The 20676-nt window shown below is 40.9% G+C and overlaps 1 protein-coding gene across 3 annotated transcripts in view; it reads left to right on the top strand.

Annotated features, from left to right (window-relative positions):
• The first annotated feature begins 865 nt into the window (after positions 1-865).
• The window catches only part of LOC121642867 (protocadherin-1-like), a 249334-nt gene continuing 229523 nt past the window's right edge, over positions 866-20676 (top strand). For 2 of the 3 annotated variants that reach the window (XM_041989888.1, XM_041989889.1), the window contains exons 1-2: positions 867-1576; positions 16893-17724. In XM_041989888.1, coding sequence (XP_041845822.1) covers positions 16915-17724 — 810 coding nt within the window. In that variant the 5' untranslated portion in view covers positions 867-1576; positions 16893-16914. Of the gene's footprint in view, positions 1577-16892; positions 17725-20676 lie in introns of all 3 variants that reach the window. The other variant, XM_041989887.1, reaches the window with a different exon arrangement.

The following is a 20676-nucleotide window of genomic DNA, read 5'->3' as shown; positions in this document are numbered from 1 at the left end:
TTTATTATTATTATTATTCCTTTTAAAAGCTGCATTTGGATTACTTCTGTAAGCAGATGCACTGAAACTGAGGCTTCCATATGCAAAATCATAATCCATATGTGTTTGTAATATCACGGCACAGTAAGCGGCTTTGGACAGCAGCGGTCTCCTTTACGCCGCATGCTGCGCGAGGGTTCCTGTGATGGCCAATGCTGTGATATCACGTCCGCTACTATTCGCATTATATATTTTACACCACAGCCTCCACTTTGTCCCGGTCGACGGCTGTGGAGGAGAGAATGAGCCGCTCTGCTCACGTGCCACTTGTCGCCTGTAGGTGGTGCTCAGAGCGCGAGAGACGGCAGCATCCCTCCTCTCTCCGCGGTCGGACGGAGCGGAGATGGAGCGGGAGACCGGGAAAAGAAACGTTTATTTACTGCCAGCTGTAGAACGCAGAGAGACCCCGGGACGGGCTACCGTCACCTTATCAGTGAACGAAAGGAAGGAAGAAAGAAAAGAAGAAAGAAAGAAAGAAAGAAAGAAAGAAAGAAAGAAAGAAAGCAGCGTGCGTGAGCTGTGTTGAGGCTTGAACCTGTGAACCTGTTCCATGAAGTTATAAAGAATAGAATTATTATAATAAACTTGTACACGAACCGTGGGAGTTCATAGATGAGAAGTCTCCATATCTTAGTGGAAGTAAAAAAAAAATGTTGTAAAATCCACCAAGTTGTTGGGGAGGATGCTCGCCCCGCCTCCCCCCACCCACCCCCGGTAAAGAGAAGAGAGTGAATGGGTGAGGGAGCGGGGAGAGAGAGAGAGAGAGAGAGAGAGAGAGAGAGAGAGAGAGAGAGAGAGAGAGAGAGAAGCGCGAGCGCAGCCGTTTGGATTCACTCCACTTTCTCATCACACACAGAGCAGCCGCGCGACCTGATCCGTGCCGGACCGGGAGGCGGATAGAGTTTGAGGCGGCAGAGCAGAGCCCGCGCGTCGGGGTGGAAACCAATCAGAGGACCGCTGATTTTAACTCCCGGACCAACCTTTCTATAGTTGGGAGATTTTTCTTAGATTTTATTTTATTTTTACCCCCCTCCCCCCGTCTCTCCCTCCTTCCTCGTCCCGGTGCTGCGTCCTCATCCATCACCATCACCACCAGAAGCACCATCATCACCTCCACCCAACTTACCTTCGCAGAGCGTGCCCATCAGCGAAGGATGGCGCCCCTGCAATCTGCACGGTGGTGACAGTTCGGGAGAAGCCTGTGAGTGACCTGTCCGGACGGGTCTCTCTCACCCCCCACCCCGCTGGACTGAAGGTCCAGCCGCACCTCCGGAGAGAGAGGAAGGACGCGCAGCGCTGGTCACGACAGTCAAAGTGGACAGAAATAGTGAGAGAAACTGGAGGAATAATAACCACCGTGACTGGATTGTTTAATTGGTTTTTATATTTTTTTCTTTTTCCAGCGCTGTGGATTCTTACTTTTTTATTTATTTATTTTCCCCCGGAGCGGCTTCGTTGGGTATCGAGGAGGACCGGAGCCCGTAGCCGGGTTGGAGCGCTCAGAGCTGGGGACCCGCGCGGCTCTTACCCGGTTCAGGTAGGAACTTATCTCCACAGATACATAATATCGTTTATACACCTCTACATTAATAAGTAAAACATCTCAAACACCCAAGTCCTCCGTCAGTCTGCACTACACGCTTTTACGCACGAGTCCGAGTACACTCACTTTATATTTAGTTTCGCCTAAATGCGCACATGAACCTTAATTAAAAAAAACACATACTCGGTACAGGATGGATCTCTAAAGACACACAGGCGTTTGTAGCAACGGAGCAGCTGTTTTCTAAAACATTTCTTGGGGAAAATAAACCTATATAACGGCCGTATTCTGCGTGTAATCTACTCTGATGGGTATTTTACGTGTGTTTCACTACAGCATTATTGAACCGTATCGATCCCTCTCTGTCCTTAACATTGCCTCCATGTCTGTCAGTAATAATATATAGCTTCCTGTGGGTTTCCTAACATTTGTGCAACTGCAAATACCCACTACAGTAATCCGGGAGGATGCGGGTTTTTATGGATTTCTGGTTATTATTCTGCAATTCCATTTACAGAATATGCACTTATATATATATATATATATATATATATATATATATATATATATATATATATATATATATATACGTGTGTGTGTGTGTGTGTGTGTGCATGTATGTATACGAGCTTGTGGTTACAATCAGAGGTTTGCCTTCACATTGTTATGTGAGAGCTAATCTGCCTTCAGGGGCTCTCATGGGGCTGCTTAACACGAGGAAACGGTCCATTCATCCGGGGCTGCTCATAAACTCGTCATACAGGCCAGGGAGCTTCTATCTCTGTGCACCTGAGGCCCCCTGAGCACCTGTAGCATCAGATTTAATACCCCCACCTCCACCCCCTCCATGCTCACCCCCCCCCATGTGGCTGTTTGTGAGCTGAAAGTCAAATACAGGTAAAGGAGTTTCAGGTGTTTCAATTGTGTAAAGGTGGTTGAGGAGGGCATGGGGTGTGACAAATCCACCATGTCATCACTGGGGAATCCTGTCCGTCCGGTCCTTCCAGTCCTCCAGCTTCCCGGTTCTACTCATTCTCCTTCTGTTGGGAGAGACACAGAGAGGGTGGGCGTCTGTCCTGCTGAGAGAGAGAGGAGAGAAAGAGAGAGAGAGAGGGGGGGGGGAAAGGGGAGAAAGGGAGGGAGGAGTTGTGTATTTACATGCAAACTGCATCTGCTTCTCCCCGACACACACACCGCGCTGGAGCAGAGAATGCTGCCGCTGTAGTGGATTCCCGTCGTCCCTCCATAGGGATGTTATGTCTTCCTATGCCTGACCTTTGACCCTGTTTCCTACCCCCACTCCCCAGTCCTCTGCCTCAGTGTTTCATGTTAAATTGTCTTCATATGAAAACATCCAGATGACTAAAAAAACGTCGACCAAAACCTTGTCATGTAACCACATTTAGTTGCATGTGATATGAAATGACTTATTTTCTTAATGTGAGAGGAAGGAACAGGGAAGGGAAAGGGTTGAAGAGACGGCAGAGTAAAGTTGCTTTGAAAAGATTAAAAACAAGCAGAAAACAATGGGAAGGAAGGGATGTAAAGTACATATGGGTTAGACATCTCTTTAGGTAACCTCACAATAACTGGATTACATGGTCATTTTTTGTCTGCTTTGAAAACAAAAGATCCATGAGAGCCTTTGAGGTTCAGCTTGTGGTCAAAACCCGCAAACCTGCACATGAAACCTCCAGTTTCTGCTACCATAGACGTTTATTTATTCTCCAGCAGAAGAGGCTGAGGTGTGGATGCTGTCACTGAGGTTTGCGGCCAGTTCAGATGCTGTCACTCGAGCTCTCGCACCAGGGGCTGCGAGGTTTGAGGTTTAAACCCAGCTCTGGGAGTCTCTGCTGCCTTCTGTAATTTGGAGACAAATCTGTCCAATTTTGATTGGCCAAACAAAAACATGCTCATCCACTTCCCTGTGGGGGGGTGGGAGTTGAGGAGTGGGAGTTGAAGATTAGTCAGCGGGGAGAGGAAAAGGATGGTGAGGGGAAAAAAAAGAAGAGGGGGAGGTTGCACGGAGTCCGTTCTGCACATTTCTGCGTAAAAATTGGAGATCTGAGCGAGCCGTGTCGTTAATGGCCGTCATTAAAATGGTGGCTGGTGGAGTGGAAATGGGTTTGGTGTGTGTGAAATGAAATCACACACACATGCACACATTTACATCTCTGCTCGGCAGGAAAAGAGGCATCCACGCTTCAGATTTGACAATTTTCACAGCAGGTTTGCCCTCTTTTTTAGCTCAGGTCTAAAAGAAGAAAACCACACACTCACCGAACAATAATTGTTATAATTTAAGACATAAAAAAAAGATAATGAACACTTTGTCAGGTTTCTCTTAAGTGGCATAGCCGGTTTGTTGACTGAACCATCGTTAGGAGAGAATGTGTTACACACGAGTCATGTTTATGGCATCTAGTTTTGGTCCTTTCAGAGAATTAAGTCTGAGAAGATTTCTAAATGAAGAGTCACATCCGCTTTTTTTAATGGCTTTTGTTGGTTCAGTTATCAGTTCTGAAAGCATGAATCCTGCCTTTTAGACTCTTAACTGTCCAAACTCATTGCAATATAGAGTCCTGCACGTCTATGAAAACGGAAAAAATATGCCTTTTGTTAACTAAACTGCAGTCATATTGACACAAATCAAGAAATTGCTGCTTGCTTAAATCCAGTTTCAAGGTTTATTCAGGAGTCCACAAATGTAGACATATTGTTTTATTTTCTGCATAAATCTACATATGAAAGATATTTTCTCCATATAAATGCATGAATCTCATCTGTGTGCGGTCTCTCGTCATCTCCTGAATGTTTAGACCAGCGGCTGAGCCAAAAGTTGCTGAATTTTAATCTGGTGACTGTTAGGTGCAGTTTAACCAGAGCCACATATTTAGTCGCATTCAAAAGTGTAAATTTTAGATTGTTAGTGCAAGCGGTGTAGTTTTGGCTAAATTTAAGGACCTCTTGCTTTAACAGTGTGGTATATTTTTTATATAACTGCTACATTTTATCCTTTTCTACTAGTTCTAATTGTGAAAAGAAGCTTCAGAAAACATGCGTCTAAGCCTAGGGTTCACATGCTTCACATAAATCTGCGTTCTTAAATCTGATGTGAAAACATACTGACTTTAACGTTTAAAAAAAAAAACACACACACAGAAAGACACATCTGTGACAGATGAAGCTGAAAGGTACAAGCAGGGTGTGAAAATCTCTGTGAGGCAACTTCATCACTGCTTCCTTGAGAGAGGAAACTGCCTCTGCTTCATGTTGAGTGCAGGAGGAAGAGGAGGGCGCGCTACATGTGTTTTCCCTAATTTGCTTATTTCTTTTTTTCCAAAAACACAGTAATCCGAATTCTACTCATCTCCATCAGCAAGTCTTCCAGCTCACGTCGGTATGTTAATGGGGGACAATGTGGGTTGGCGTCATAGAGGTCTACATCAGCCCTAAATGTGCATCGCCCTGTAGTTCCTCTGTAAGGAGGCCGGGGGGGTGTCTGTGCTATTGCAGCACATCTGTGTTGCTGTGCAGGAGAGAATATCTTGACCTGATGGTGGTGCGGTGGATAAAAAAGAAACACTCTCTTCTACCCCTTTAAGCAGCAGAAAGCTATGACAGCAGTTAAAACTGAGGCCATCGTTGTGGTTTCTCCTGTTAGAAGCAGCAAACCTCTGGAGGGGATCATAAACATGCTGCTAATTTCATGCAAATTGCATCTGCAGGAGTGGAGATCCTTTTAATGTCAGACAGATGGACAAATGTTTGTTTCATGCTATAAATGGAGTTAAAAGCACCGTCACTGAGGCTTGATGGACTCTTTTGGATCGAAACAAGGGTTAAAGGCAGATAATGCTCGCGATCTGAACACCAGGTGTCATTTCACACCGCCATACATCCTCTTACATAGTCAGATAATGCAGCTGAAGGATAAAAGATTCATTTTAAAAAAGAAGTTGAAAATGTCAATTTGGGTTCCTGAAGAGCGTGGCAACATCTTCAGAAGTCTTACGTTTAAGATTTAAGTCGGTAAAAAACCTTTAATCCCGTTTGAGAGAAAACAAATGCAGCAGACATTTGTCATGTTTTCTGTTTAAATGAGCTGCTGCAGTTTCAGTTAAACATTTTCAGAACATCTACTTTCCCAACATTAAAGCCCCGATTCTCAAATATATGGTAATAGTTTACAAAATTAACAAGCTACTGGTTCATTTTGAAGAAGACTCGGTGAGTCAGATAGAATAAAAAACCTGTTTTGATCCCTTCCTTTGTAAGAAAGCTGTGAAAATGTCCATTAACATGAAATTATTCCTAAATAACACAGCAGAGGTGGAAAATTAAAGGTGTGTGCTTTTTTTGCACGTTGACTGGTGGGTAAAGTCGGTGTCACCACCAAAAAGTTGGGCAGGTTCGATCATGTTTCTGTAAAGAAAACAAAGGTAAAATCATTTTTTATAAAAATTTTTTATTTGGTTTGTCTTCTAATTTAAATGGTTTGACTTAAAGATCGATCTGTAACACAAAGATGGACTCACAAAACAAAATGCATCCTTTTTTTTTTCATTGCACATCAACAAACAGCTTTAATTTCAACTGGAGATCAACTAATCCAGTTTTTTTCACCATGCATTAACAAATGATGTCAGGGATTATTTACAATCTTAACTTTCCCAAATGTTGGAACAATATCGATCAGTCTTGAATTGACTAATTTAGCCTTTCATCTTGAAAAATGTTTTAATAGGTGATTTTTAGCTGGATCACTACATAATGAAGATAATGTTTGAGCTTTTTACACAGTACATAATCTATTTTTATTGTTTTTTGTTTCAGTTAATGATGTTTGCAGTTTTAAGGATACCTCTGTTGAGCTTTAGAAGCTTATTTGTTCTGGTTTACAGCCTCTGTACTCATTAAATTGATTACATGTTATTCATTTCGTAATTTATGCTTTTAATTTTAGTTAAACATTCGTGTTAAAGATGAAATCTGTCCTGAAAGATGCAGCTAGTCTGAGCTGGAAAGAGCTGAAACTACTACTACTACTACTACGTTTGTACTGCAGGTATTGATGCTCAAATCCAACTTTTTAATGAAATCTGATTTTTTTGTGTGGTCGTTCACATCATCATTTCAGTGTGAACGGTATATGTGGCCCTGAAGTGACACGCATGTGCAGAGGATAACACAACGCCACATAGTACGTAGTTTTTATGGATGTAAACGGATGCTTCACGTATGTTAATCAGTTTAGAAGAACTTGTCCATTCTTAACCGATGAAATTATGTCCAACGGATGAATGAAAGAAGGAGATTAAGAAAAAGGAGAGCATAAATAATAACAATGGCTTTTTGTAGAGCAGCGGCTCCTACTTCTGTACGGAGGCATGTACAGACAGTGCAGCTGAGTTTGTCTGTGCAGAGCCTGCACGGCTCCAGTTTTACCAACCTGTGGATATCTTCCAGTGAAACCTGGACCCACCCGACGATGTAGGAAATAAAATGTGACCCGACCTGAACGTTAACACATTGTAATTGCAAATACACCCCGTCCCTCCTTCATTGCTTTACTTTTCTTAATTCGTTTATACATTTAAAGTGACAGTGTTGGTTTGTCATAGTTTTCATTTATAATAAAAAAGGAAAAAGACAACACAGTAAATATTGTGAAACAGCAGAAGTGTGATGAAATGTGGCATGACCGTTTAGACTGAGGCCGCTCCCACACAGATCGGATGCGTACCCGTCGGATTTGAAAAGATCTGATTTGCTCCATTCAGACTGTCATTAAAAAACCTGATATGAGCCACATATGGGCAAACGAATCGGAATTGAGCTGCAGTGTGAACAGAGCCTTGGATGGAAATGTGTAAAATGAAGACGGATTAAACGGCATCTCATGGAGTTTTTGTTCTCCAGCTTGCTGACGAGCTGCTCGTGATGCAGAGTAAATATGTTACGTTGGATTAAAGGAAAAAATGATCTGATACATCTGATCTTCAGTCTGTACCAGTCACCCACCAACTACTCCCATAAACCCCTCTGCTGCTGCTGCCAGAGCCTCAGTGTGTGGATCAGAGGTTAGCAGATCTTGTCAGTGGAAGGTCACATGTTTGATCCCAGTACCAGTTAGTCCTGCCAAAGCATCCCAGAGCAAGACTTTGGGGATAACTGTGGCTCGACAGGAAAAAGACAATAAAAAGAATGAAACCGGTCAAACCTTTAAACCACTGAGTCGGCTTTTTTATTTTTTATTTAACCTTTATTTAACCAGGTAAAAAAAATGTTTGAGAACCAGTTCTCATTTACAAACATGACATGACACATGACATGGCTTGTGTGTATTTCCTGTTAGCAGTAAAACTGGACGTCACGTTCTTTACCTTTTCACCACCTGCTGATTTTCACTGCAGCAGGAAGGATGTTTGCAGAGGGCGTGGGCACGCTGACAAACACAACACCTGCTGCCTCATGGACACACAGTTGTCTGGACTGATCAGACATTAAAATGTTATTGGTGCACTAAACCGTCCAGTTTCTGATGTCATTTTTTTTTTTTTTTTATGTGATTGTTTTAGACTTTTTCGTGTGTTGTTGCGTAAATGTATTTAACACATAACAAGTGCAGACAATGTTTCTAACTTTTATGTCAGGTTCCTTCTTTGGTTCTCATCATTACATTTCCTGAAACAGTTTGTGTTCATGACCAACAATTTAAAAAAAAAGAAGAAGAAGACAAGTCATTTTATAATATCTTTGTATTACAGGAGTGACGCGAGCGAATTTCTTTGGAAAATTGAATCACTTCAGAATAATTGTGATTTGAAAAGGGAGTGTCGCTGCAGGGGAAAATTAAAAATAACCTTTGACTCATATGATGCAACAGAATAATGTCACAGTCTGAAAGGATTCATAGGGTGGAAACTCATTCACACGACTGTGTTCGTATGCACCCATGTCGGTGTTTTTGCTGTGGATGGCGACTTTATTTCATTTTTGCAAATTCACTTTTCTGTGTTTGAGTTCTTGAATAATCTGCATGTCGTCCGTTAACGAAGCCTGTTATCTATTTATTAATTTTAATATTTAAATGTTAAACAATTTATTTTAATATTTTTTTCTTTCAAGCACTAAAACAAATCTTGAATTTGTTTTAGTGCTTGTGCTTGTTTTAGTGAAGTTATTACTCACATCGCATGTGTACGAGTTACTGCTGCACATGTGCAGGTTGGTGTATGACGATGATGTGCAGCTTTTAAGGAAAGATGTGTTTTCCAGAACTTAAAGCCGAGTTTGTTTCCTACGAGACTTCCACAGAAACACAAACACACGAATGTTCGAACTCTGTCCTGTTCAGTAAACTAAGAATCAGTGTTAATTACAATAACAGTGAGGTTACCACAGGTGGTGTGAGGAGCTGAAAAAGATTCAGACAACACTGAGTGTGTGTTTGTGTGTGAGCTGATCTGATCAAACAATGGAAGTGCATGGAGTCATTTGAGTGAGCCCTATTATATTGGATAGCAGACAGACCACACACACACACACACACACACAGGATTGACCACATGAATCGTGCACATCCTGTCCATCTGAGATCTGAGAACATCAAAGCATCTTTTGATTCTCTGGGTGTGTGTGTGATGTTTAATTCAAGCCAGGTCTGCAATGTGTGAACTCAAAATGCCGGACATTCTGGTTACTCTTGTTAGTGTGAGACAACACACACACCTGCACTGCTGGACGGAAACTTTCCGAACTGGTTTCCAGCTCAGCCGCCGGCTGTGTCTTGCTAGATTTTTTGCAGAATGGTTGTCATATTTTCATGGTTTGTAATTGGTCTCGCAGCGTTGCTGAGCTCGTTACCACAATTAAAAATGACACCAGGGATTATTCAGGCTTTTATGTAACACAGATGTCTTTCTGTGTCTGCCACACACACATTTCATTTCACTTAGAAGTCATTTTGTGGAGGAAAAGATGGTTAATTTATTAGCTTAAATAAGCAGAAACCTACAACATGGAGATTGGCTGAAAATTCATTATAGCTGCTTCTGTTTGTGCATATGTCAGATTTAGTAGATTTTCTTTATTGTCATTTAGTGAATTTTAGAAAGATAAAAAAAAGAAACTTCTATGCTTTTTTTTTTTTTTTTTAAGGGGAGGTTGGGGTGCATTTGAGTTGGTGCAAGAAAGTGTAAATATAAAAAGTACGTTTGCATTTCTTTATTTCATCCTTGGTACATCTGCAGTCAGTGGGACATTTTTAAAGCCATCAGTGGGCTGTTGTCATGGAGATGAGCGCAGTTGGGTTTGGTGGGATGGGCTGACAGGCGGGATTGCTGGTGGCTGGAGTCTTTAGCTGCGCTCAGTCGTGCAGCAGGAGGTGATCACTGCAGATGCTCCAGGGAGTCGGAACAAGTTTAACAGCTCATGTCAGAGGATCTTTAATGTTTAACCAGCTCGCTGGATCAACCGAGGAGGTCAGTAGTTTGGTTTATTGCCTTACTGTGTCACGTTCTGTAAAGGTCTTGTTGTTTTTCCGTCTGTATTTCTGCTTTCCTTTTAAAGATATCATATCATCGCACACATATAGTATTTAAAAAACAAGGAAATCAGCATCGTTATTAAAGCTTAATTTGCTTTTCCCTCACATTTTGTAAACCTGTAGGCTTCGTTTCCTGGTCCTGTTTGACTTAGGATTTTAATATGTGCTGTTTTGTCAAGAGTTTAGATAATCTCATTATTTATTTATTAAATTATTTTTATTTTGAACTTTCTGTTAATAATAATATTAATACAATTTATTTAAAGAGCCTTTCAAAAAACCAAGGTCACTTTCAAATTCATATCAAGAAATCAAAGTAAACAGACACAAAACAAAAGTAAAATAAAGAAATCTCAGTGTAATACAAAATAAAGGAGTAAAATTAAGAGTTTCAAAGCAGTAGAAATACAGCAGTCAGACAGATGAACTGAAGGAGGGTTAAAGGTTGTGGGCAAGTTTGAACAGGTGAGTTTTGAGATGAGATTTAAAGTTAGGGAGGGAGTCAACATTACGGAGGTCAGGAGGAAGGGAATTCCAGAGTTTGGGAGCAGAGCAGCTGAAAGCCCTGGTTCCCATGGTAGCAAGGCGAGGGGAGGGGGGCAGTGAGGTGGAGAGAGGAAGAGGATCTGAGGGAACTAGAGTGGATAGCAGTGTGGATCAGGGCATACAGGTACGGAGGAGCGAGATGACGGATGGCCTTAAAGTAAAAAGAGGGATTTTAAAAAGGATTTGGGAATTTATGGGGAGCCAGTGAAGCTGTTGTAGGACGGAGTGACGGAAGAAGAGGAGGGGGTTTGGTGATTATACAGGCAGCAGAGTTCTTTACCGGTTGAAGTTTATGAACTGTTACAGTGGTCAAGGTGGGAGATGACCAGGCTGTGGAGCAGGACAGCAGTGGAGGGAGGGGGTGGAGGCGGTTAACGTGAAGATGGAACTGAGGAAACTACCACTTTAACAAGTCATGTTGTTCTGCTGCATCTTTTGCAATTGCTCAATTTAGGATTTTAATATGCGCTGTTGGTCTGGAGCTTGAAGAAGTTTTCCTTTACTTACCACAAATAGCACATGCAACGTCATTTTAATTGTTTTAAATCAAGGAAACAACTTTAAGCCTTATTTCATGTTTGGCAAACTAGTGAAGACTTTTGTTTGACAGGTTTACTCATTTAAAATATTTAATTACTTAATCTAGAAACTGTGTTTCTGTTTGTGTATTTTTAATCTATCCTTATATATAATATGCATTCCATACACATTATATTGAAGAAGCAACCTCTACAATAAGTCATGTTGTACTTTTACCGCACATTTTGCAAAATAACCTCTTAGAAAGATTCTCAGTGGTTATATAAGATATTGTGCTAGTTTAACAGCATTTTTAAAGCAACTGAATACAGTCTGTTTTAGTTATTTAGTATTTATGGCAGCAAATATTAACAATGTCAAGTAAAAGTGAGCTTTTTTATATACTGTAGATGCAGTGAATGTCTTTGGTTGATCAGGAGTCAGATTGATTCTGATCTTGTAACATTTGTCAGTTTTATTTATTTATTTATTTGTTTTATGTACAGAAAAGTTAGTGCAGGGACGAGTGCAGTGGAAGGAGAAATGGTGGCAGCAGAACAGTGTTTGTGGTTATTTGCACAACGTCTTTGACCTAAACCTGCAAATGTAAGAGTTTTTGTAACCTGTGAAATGAATATAACACAGTGGAAATGTATGTTTTTGTTCCTTAATTGTTGTAGATAAGAATAAAGAAGCCTGGAATCAACTGAGACATCAAGAAAATTAATCACCCGCTGGATTAAATTTCTATTTAACCACCTTGTTTTGGCTTTAGTAGCTCCTCAATTAAATTAATTTTAAGTGTTGTAGTTCATATTAAAATGAAGCACACAGAGCTGTTAAATGTGATGTCCTGGAGTTAAAGGTGGGACATTGACATGGAGATGCATCCACATAAGGTGGTGACAGGGCCGTTTTGGTTGCTTTGTAATGTACAGATGAGCGTTGTTGTCCGGACACGCCCCCTCACTCTCTCCCTTTGTCATCTCTGTTGTAAGTCTTTGTCTCTCACCCGGTCCTGCAGCAGACACAGTGACTGTGAGCATCAAACAGTCGCTGGCTTTTCCTTACACATGGAAATGTTACTGTGCTCCCTGCTGCTTGGGGCCCAGACCTCCTCTTTGTGCCCAAACATACACTCATGCATGCGCACACACCCACAAACAGAGGCTGCGTTGGTGAGAAAGTTTGAGTCTGTGGGAAAATGAACAAGCTGAACGATCTCTAGTTCACCCGAGTCATCCCTCCCCGAGGAGAAGACACACACATCTGCACACACTTCATACGAACAAGCATGCTAACATGAGTCCATGCACATCAACAAACAGGAAGTCACTGCTCGCTGATTTTTTTCTCTTCACATTTTGACCCTTTTTTTTTAAAAAACATCTAACTTTTCTCACGACCCAACATGTTCTGTTTTTTTTAACTTTCCGAGCTCGATGCTGGAAAAACAAACTGGTGTTACCTGAGGCGTCGAACTGCACAAACCAAACTCACCTGCACTTTGTTTGCGTTGAAACAGGAATAAATCGTTAGAAATGCAGACTCCCGTTTCTATTTATATCACACATGATTTCAGACTCCACAAGCTGCTGGAAAACATCAGCTCGGTCGTATCTCGCAGCGCTCGGTTTATTTCACTGAAAACAGCAACAAGGATAAAGTTCAGATTAAGATGCATTGTAATGCTGCAGTTGCTGGACTGTATCTCCAGCAAGTTTTCACCATTTCCATGAGGATTTTATCTCACATATCCATATATTTTCTTTTTATTTTACTTTTAAATGTAAAAACGAAACATTAAAAACACTCTTGGTTGGAGTTGGCTACAAATGTCCTGACAGATTCATGTTGGTAGTTTTTAACTTTTGACAAATTTAGGCTATATTTTATTTCTTTCACAATTTAGCTGATTTTATTTCAAAAGCAAATGTGCATAAATAGAAAATGATCACTTTTCTTTTATTATATGAACTTACTTAATTGTATCATTATTTTGTCTATAACAGATTTAATATTGGTTGAAAAGATTTGATTCTGAAATTAAGTCAGCATCATGTTTGTCCTCCTCTGTGGTTTTTCTAGCATCATTTACGTGTTTTTATCACTACGTCTGGGCTAAAGAAAGAAATAAAGCTGCTAGCTTTTATTTTGTGCTGCAGCCTTTCTGCTCAGAATTTAAGCAGTTTAATAAAAGTGTTGAAAAATGGTGTTTTTGCTTCCTTCAAACCACCTATGTTGCTTATTTCTACATTGTGCTTTATGAATTGTCCCAGTGGTAGAACTGTTGGGACTTTTTGCACCTAAATATGCAGTCAAGTCTCATTAATCATCATTATTTATAGTGAGGAACATGAAACTTAAACTGAACCATATCTGAATGCTGTTAGAAGTGTTAGTCATTATCTCATGTTTAATAAGTTTGCTGCACACCAGGTTCCTTCCCTAAAACTAATTGCTTCTCTTATGTCAGAGAAAGAAATCATCAAAATCTACAGTTGCAGGAATAAAACTACAACAAAGAAAAGGAAAAACTAAACGTGTCAATCCAGAGCACTTGTATCTCCTGCATGTATTTTAAATTTTACAAAGCTTCGTCCTGCAGCCCCCGGTTCCTGTTTACTTGATGGGAAACAAGGTTACCGTGGTTAGAGGTTAGAGTCTGTGTCCAGGACAAACAGTCGTAGTCTGACGTTAGTGCATTTAAAAAAAAAACATTAATTCAGAATGACTAAATCCAAACATCTGTTTACGTTTACAGGTCAGTATGACTGTGGCGTGTTGGTTGTTGATCTGCTGGACTGTGATGTTTAACGCTGTATTAACAGACTGGACATTAACAGTTGTTTTAGCTCCGTTTCCACGGTTACATGTGAAATGTCACGGGGTCAGAGAGCACAAGTCAGTGGTTTGGGGTATTTTGCAGCTCTAGAGAAAACGTGAGAAAAGAAATGCACATACTTTACCTGTGCACACACACACACACACACAATCCCATGCATTTTCACACTCCTCATTTACAGACACACACACACACACACACACACATTTACTGTTTTTTGGGGGTAATTAAGTGTTTGTGTGGCCCAGCAGGCAGTAGAGCATTGTGCGAAAAGGACGATAGCAACAACAGCACCGAACGTGCTGCTTTTAGCGCCACAGTTGCTGTTTTCTCAGTTTTATGGCCGTTTAGCTGCAGCAGCTGTTGCAGCCTTGCACCACCTGATACTTCGCTTCTTCTTCTCCAAACAAACTGTTGGCGTCGGCTGAGTTTTTCTTGTTGATGGGGGAACTTGTTGATGATAGTAAAAAGACGGCACACACAATGGTAATCTGGCTATTTGAAAACTAGATGATATAAATATTGTGTCTGTAATTTGATCCACTGAAAAGGGAGGAGGTCATTCTTACGTGTTGTACTACAGGGTATTGTTTCTGCACAAGTCCAATAGTCAAATCACACGATGTGGAACGTCAACCAAGTAGAATGAAAACACTCCAACATGTTATGCTATGAGGAAAATTTGAATAGGTATCATATTTCAATGTCCAATAAACATAATGCATGCAGATTTTAAAGAACCCTAAAGGCACTGAGCTATACTTCTAACTTTATTTACAGAACATACAGCTAGTTGAAAATGAGTGACATGCAGGTTCTGTTTCCCCAAGCAAAGTGAGTCACAGAAGGATGAAGTTAAACAGCAACAGGTGTTCTGTTGACTCTGTATAGCAGTTGTCACAACACAAGGCAACATGACTTCATTTGTTATATCCTTTTTTTTAAAAAAATAGCCATAAAATTATAATCCTGGTCTGTTAGCCAGGGTGAAAACAAGGTGCGGCAGATTAGATTAAATAAACATTAAACAGACATGAATAAAATTAAGAAATGTAGAATAAAATAAAATTTTAATCTGGACATAAAGCACGACTGAATACAAGCATATACCACAAAGGTTAAACTGAAAATCAAGGATAACTCCTCGACAAATTAATATTTTATGTACTTCAGTTTAATTCTGTACCTGTGTCAACAATTCATAAAGTTAATAAACAAACTCCTGATTGTATCTGACTAGTTGAGGTTTACACTGAATTTTCTACATGATCATTTCAGCATATATAAAATAGTAAATTTTTACCTAAGTGCCATGTGCCACAGAGAAAAATCTATGACAAGACAGTTTCTAAGTTAATGAGTGCGGTGGTTTGAGCCTGAACCCCCATGAACATTTTTCCTTGCTCCGCCCCTGCTGGTAGTGGATTATTATATTAATACAGCTGAATCGTTATTAGTTTTACACTAACTTCTTCATGATATCACGTTAAATGAATACTCACAACCTCCTTTTGAGTTTAGTTCAACCAGTTTACTGAATTAAATAAATAATTTTTATGCAGCTGCACAAAACTGTTTTTGCATTTTTCAAATATTGCAATATATTTGTCATAAATTTTCAGCATCTGATGCTGGTTGATTTCATTCCTCTGGTACATGATTATTCTGTGTGTGTGTGTGTGTGTGTGAGAGAGAGCGAAGGATGTGCTATAATGTGTTTTTAGTTTATTAATGTAGTTATTGTGTTGTGAACAAAACAAGCGGCTACAGGAAAAAGCACTGGTTTGTTTGATGACTTCATATAGGGCCCATGTTCTCTCCATCACTGAATCACTCTGATGGAGACCTAATAGGCTCAGGAAATACAAGCCTTTACTCCCACACACACACAAACACCAGCCATTTGCATTAGTGTTGCAGCAGTTAGGGAGTAAAAGGAAAGAGGGCATCTATACTTCCTGCTCCTCTGTGTGAGTGTTTCCAAATCAAGGACAAGAGGAGGATAAAATAAAAAGATTAACCTTGTTGGCCTGCAGCAGAGAAACTCCTCCAGTGTGTGTATCTGAGATGATTTACTGCCAAGAAAAAAGTGGTGGAGACAGAGAGAAGAAAGGTGAAGAAGAAAGAGTTGATATCAGGAAGAATCTGGCTCAGACGTGGCGTTATGAACACCAGGTGAAAAGTCAGTTTGTGAGTAAAACATTCACATTGAAAAGCAGAGACGGCATTCTGCTGGGAAGCTGTGAGGTCGGAGGGAGTCTGCTGCTTACTGTAAAACCAAGAGGTTTCTTACCTCAAGGCCTGAACTTGTCTTGTATGGAGTATTGTAAAAATAAAGTCTTAATTTGGCTGCGTTATCTTACACATATTTTATATCTTACATATCTTACTTGCACTACATAACCACTGGTGTTCCTCAGACTGGCTGGAAGAGAAGGATTATTGCTTATTGATTAGAGGAGAGTTCAATCCCAATTTTAGCCCTATTGTGTATTGTTCATATAGCTGCTGGAAAGCTTGCTGTCTCGTCTGCTGCTCCTACTGGAGAGAATCTAGAGAAAACAGTGTTAAGTAAAAGCAGAAACCCCAAACTGCAGAAATTTATTTTTGCTCCACTTTTTAATGCTGTAATTGCCTTGCTAAGGAGCCAGACCCACCTACATATATGTACATATGTGATCTACTATTTTAGCTTGTTTCAGACTTTTCCTGTCCTATGTATTCATATAAACAACCCACTCTATGCCCCTACCCCAGTGAGTGTAATTCAGCAACAATTGGGGGTATAGTTCAGACTTTAAGTTCTGTGAAGTCGTCTCACCGTCCTGTTTCTGTCTGTCCTTTCACAGAGCGGTGTTGTTCAGCAGAGACATGGCTCTGCCAAGGTGGGAAGTTCTGCTTCTCCTGGTTGTCGTCCTGATGGTTCCTTGCAGCACCGCGCCCACGGACATTCTGTATCGTGTTCCTGAGGAACAGCCGCCTAACACGTTGATCGGCAGCCTGGCGGCGGACCAGGGCCTGCCCGACACAGGACATCTCTACAAGCTGGAGGTGGGTTCACCGTACCTGAGGGTGGACGGCAAGACTGGTGATATCTACACCACCGAGATCCCCATCGACCGCGAGACACTGAGAGACTGTCGTAACCTGTTTGAGGATGAAAAATGCCTCCTGGAGATCGAGGTGTCGATCACCGACATGGTGAAGGGGATTGGCATGGGGCCGCGGCTGATCGAAGGTTTCATTGAAGTGCTGGACATCAACGACAACACGCCACAGTTCTCCTCACCCATCCTTAGCCTGTCCATCCCTGAGAACACACACATCGGCGCTCTCTTCTCCATCCCCATGGCAGGCGACAGGGACTCCGGCAGCAACGGTGTGGCTGAGTACTCTCTGAGCACCGGGCCAGACGCCGATATGCTCTTCAGCTTGCAGGTCGCCGTGGACTCGGACGAAAAGCTGCCACAGCTGGTTGTCATGGGCAACCTAGACCGTGAGAAGAAGGACTCATACGATATGAACATTCGGGTCGTGGATGGAGGGAAGCCACCGAGGGCGAGCAGTGCCTTACTGCGGGTCACTGTAACGGACCAGAACGACAATGCACCAAAATTTGAGAAAAGTCACTATGAGGCAGAACTACCGGAGAACAGTCCACTGGGTCACTCCGTGCTCCAGGTTGGTACATCCTCAAACACATCCTCAGTTTAACTGTTTAAATAAGCTCACACTTTAGTTGTTTTTTTTTTTTTTTTATCTTCCAGGTTAGTGGTTTAGGTGATTAAGTTAAACATGACATGTCTCAGGTCTGTAAAAAAATTTAACTTGTCAAAGATATCTTTCTCATAGATCTTTTACCATTTTGGAGGAACTTTAATGAGAAAAAGGCTTAAATAGTAAATATTCACCAACAAAAAGTCAGTGTGTGTCATGTGTGGTATTAAGCTCTCAGAGTTAGAAAGAGTCTTGCGTTATCAAGCTGGCCATTTTGTTCATAATTTGTTAATGAATAAAAGAGTAAGATGGTAATTTGCCAGGTGGGATCATGCCTCAGCATAGCTGCTGCGGCTCTACAATCCATAGTTTTTAATCCAGAGTTTTATCTTTGCCAAACATTGAAGCTGAACCTTTGGCCTTGTTGCAGATAAGTCTGAAAACTGCAGGACAACATGGCACACTGACTGCACATAATATGCTGCTCAATTATCCGTACAGACAGATGGTGCGGTTGAGGTGAAGCAGGGCGTGGGATCACTGTGTGTAGTCACATATTAACCAATGATTCAACCTCACCTTTGAGCCCTCGGCCTCAGCACTAGTATGTGATGTTGGTGTCAGCTGGCAAAGCAGGAAGACTCGGTTTGGCTCGGTGGTTCTGCTACAACCTGACAAACCCAGCTCACCGTATCATCCTCCACTTTTCCTATTCCCTCCCTCCCTGTGACTGCAGCACGACCAGCCAGCCTTCCAGCTCGCTGTGCATGACTTAATCTGAGTCAGCCATGAGATTATCCACGGGGCTTATTGGTATTATTGCTATGGATGTGGCTCATTGCTTTTCAGAGAGCCACAGAATTCATTTCACTTAGTGTGCGCTTGAGGAGTGATGCAGGACAATGCTGACTGACGACCCTGACCTGCTTAAATTGTCCAACGGCTCTACTGACATGTATATCTCTGGCTTTTGACTCACTCTTTAAAGGGACATACTGCTGTGATGTGCAAATCTAAACCTATTTTCTTCTAAGGCAGTTTTAAAGTCAAGCCAACCAGTTTCATACATTTCTTTTCCAGCTTTCACAATTTAGTTTTGGGAGATTTTCTTTCAGTAAAACTCTCATTGAACATCACCGGATAAATTAATAACTAAAAATATTCTTAACACAAATTCATTAAATGAAAAATAGATACAATCAGTGCAGAACGTAAGCAGACATCAGGTTAAAGTGCCCAGGCGCAGGCACCACCCAGTCTTTCATGTCATCTGTGCTAAGTTTTAAAAATTTAGAAAGTGTTTCATAAGTCCTAGAAACAGCATGCATCTCCAAGTGCAGAAAAATCAGTATATAATAAAATTCAAAAGTTGCTCTTGCATCTAATTGGTTGCCTTGAAGCATGTGACAATGCTTCTTCAAACCTAGCCCCACTTCCTTCAAACCAGGAAATGAAAACAAAAAGATTGGAAAAGGCTCCAACCACTCATTAAATAGCTGAAGAAGGCTTTCACTCCTCATTATAAGTACAATTCGATAGTTTTTAAGCATGTTTATGAATATTGAAAGGGATCCTTCCTTAATTACTAAAAGCCAAATTACCATTAAAGACTGCTAAAAAGAATTATTGCCTTGACAGCATACTGATTATTAATGGAAAAAGGGCAGCCAAAATAATTTGAAAAGTCCACTCTGATCTTCCATGTGTGGAAGAAATCTTACTTATAATGCTCTATATATAATATTATAATCACACCTATAATTACTTCCTTTACTATATTCAGTTACAAATTCTTACTATATTACACTTTCTACATGTACATTTTTACTCATCATGCTTTTATTCACTTTTAAGGTTTATTCTCTTCATATACATACTCCTTTAAAAGTTTCACTACGAGAGTAAGATGACCTTTATCTGGTCCTTCCTCAGACCCTTAGTCAGACTGGTTCTGGTGGAGACACAACTATGTGAGGTTGTTTTGACGCCAGCTCTTGGAGTTGTGTGTCCACCCAAGGTTTTCAGGAAGGAGGAATCTTTCTACAGAAATGTATATCTATTGGTTTTCCTCTTGCCTCCCCAGAGTCTCTCTTGACTTCACGCGAGTCGCAACAACCACTCTCATTTACTTGCAAGTAATTCTGTATTCAATACTTCTCCTGTACATAAACCTTATATACTTTTACTCGTTCCAGACTTTTGGTAATTTTTCTACAACAATTGCCGTTGTCGATTCCCCTCTTTTGATTAAAAGAAAAACTTGTTTTTGTATTAATCACACAAAGCACAAAGAAATTTACCATAACACCTTCACACAACAGAATGCCACAGTTATAATCACATCAAGGGTTAAAATTCGCACAAATTAATAAAAAAACTCATAATCAATACAAGTGGAAAAAGAAGGAAGGCTAAGAGCTGCTGGTCCCACATGAGCATAGACACCCCTAGGTTGTAGTAAAAACAAAAATTTAGAAAACATACAGTTACACACCATAACATTACACTGAGGTTCAGAAATCATTATCATCACTATTAAAACCAGTAAACCAATATCATCATAAGTACAAGTCATCACCTGCATGAGGTCCCGTAAATAATTACTGTGGCTGTCAGCCTCCATGTGAACAAGAAAAGAAATGAAGCAGATGAGTATTGCTCCACAACATTTGCATTTAAGCTCCCGTAGTCATCTGAAGGCCATGGTTGTTGCTTGTCACCACTCAGGGAAAAGGGGACAGGATAACCCATGTTGATTCATCCTGGTGGATCAGATGAGTTGAGATCTCCCCCAGAGATGAAGATGGAGGGGGCGGTGAAGATTGAAGATCTCCTGCTGGTGCTGGGACTCGGTTGCAGTGGCTGGCCAGGAAGACCTCCCAGCAGAGGCACCTGGTATGGACCCGTGAACCTTTG

Source organism: Melanotaenia boesemani, chromosome 7 (assembly GCF_017639745.1).
Source record: "Melanotaenia boesemani isolate fMelBoe1 chromosome 7, fMelBoe1.pri, whole genome shotgun sequence".
Taxonomy (NCBI): domain Eukaryota; kingdom Metazoa; phylum Chordata; class Actinopteri; order Atheriniformes; family Melanotaeniidae; genus Melanotaenia; species Melanotaenia boesemani.
The sequence above is the reverse complement of the archived record's forward strand: the minus strand, read 5'-3'. Positions and strand labels throughout refer to the sequence as shown.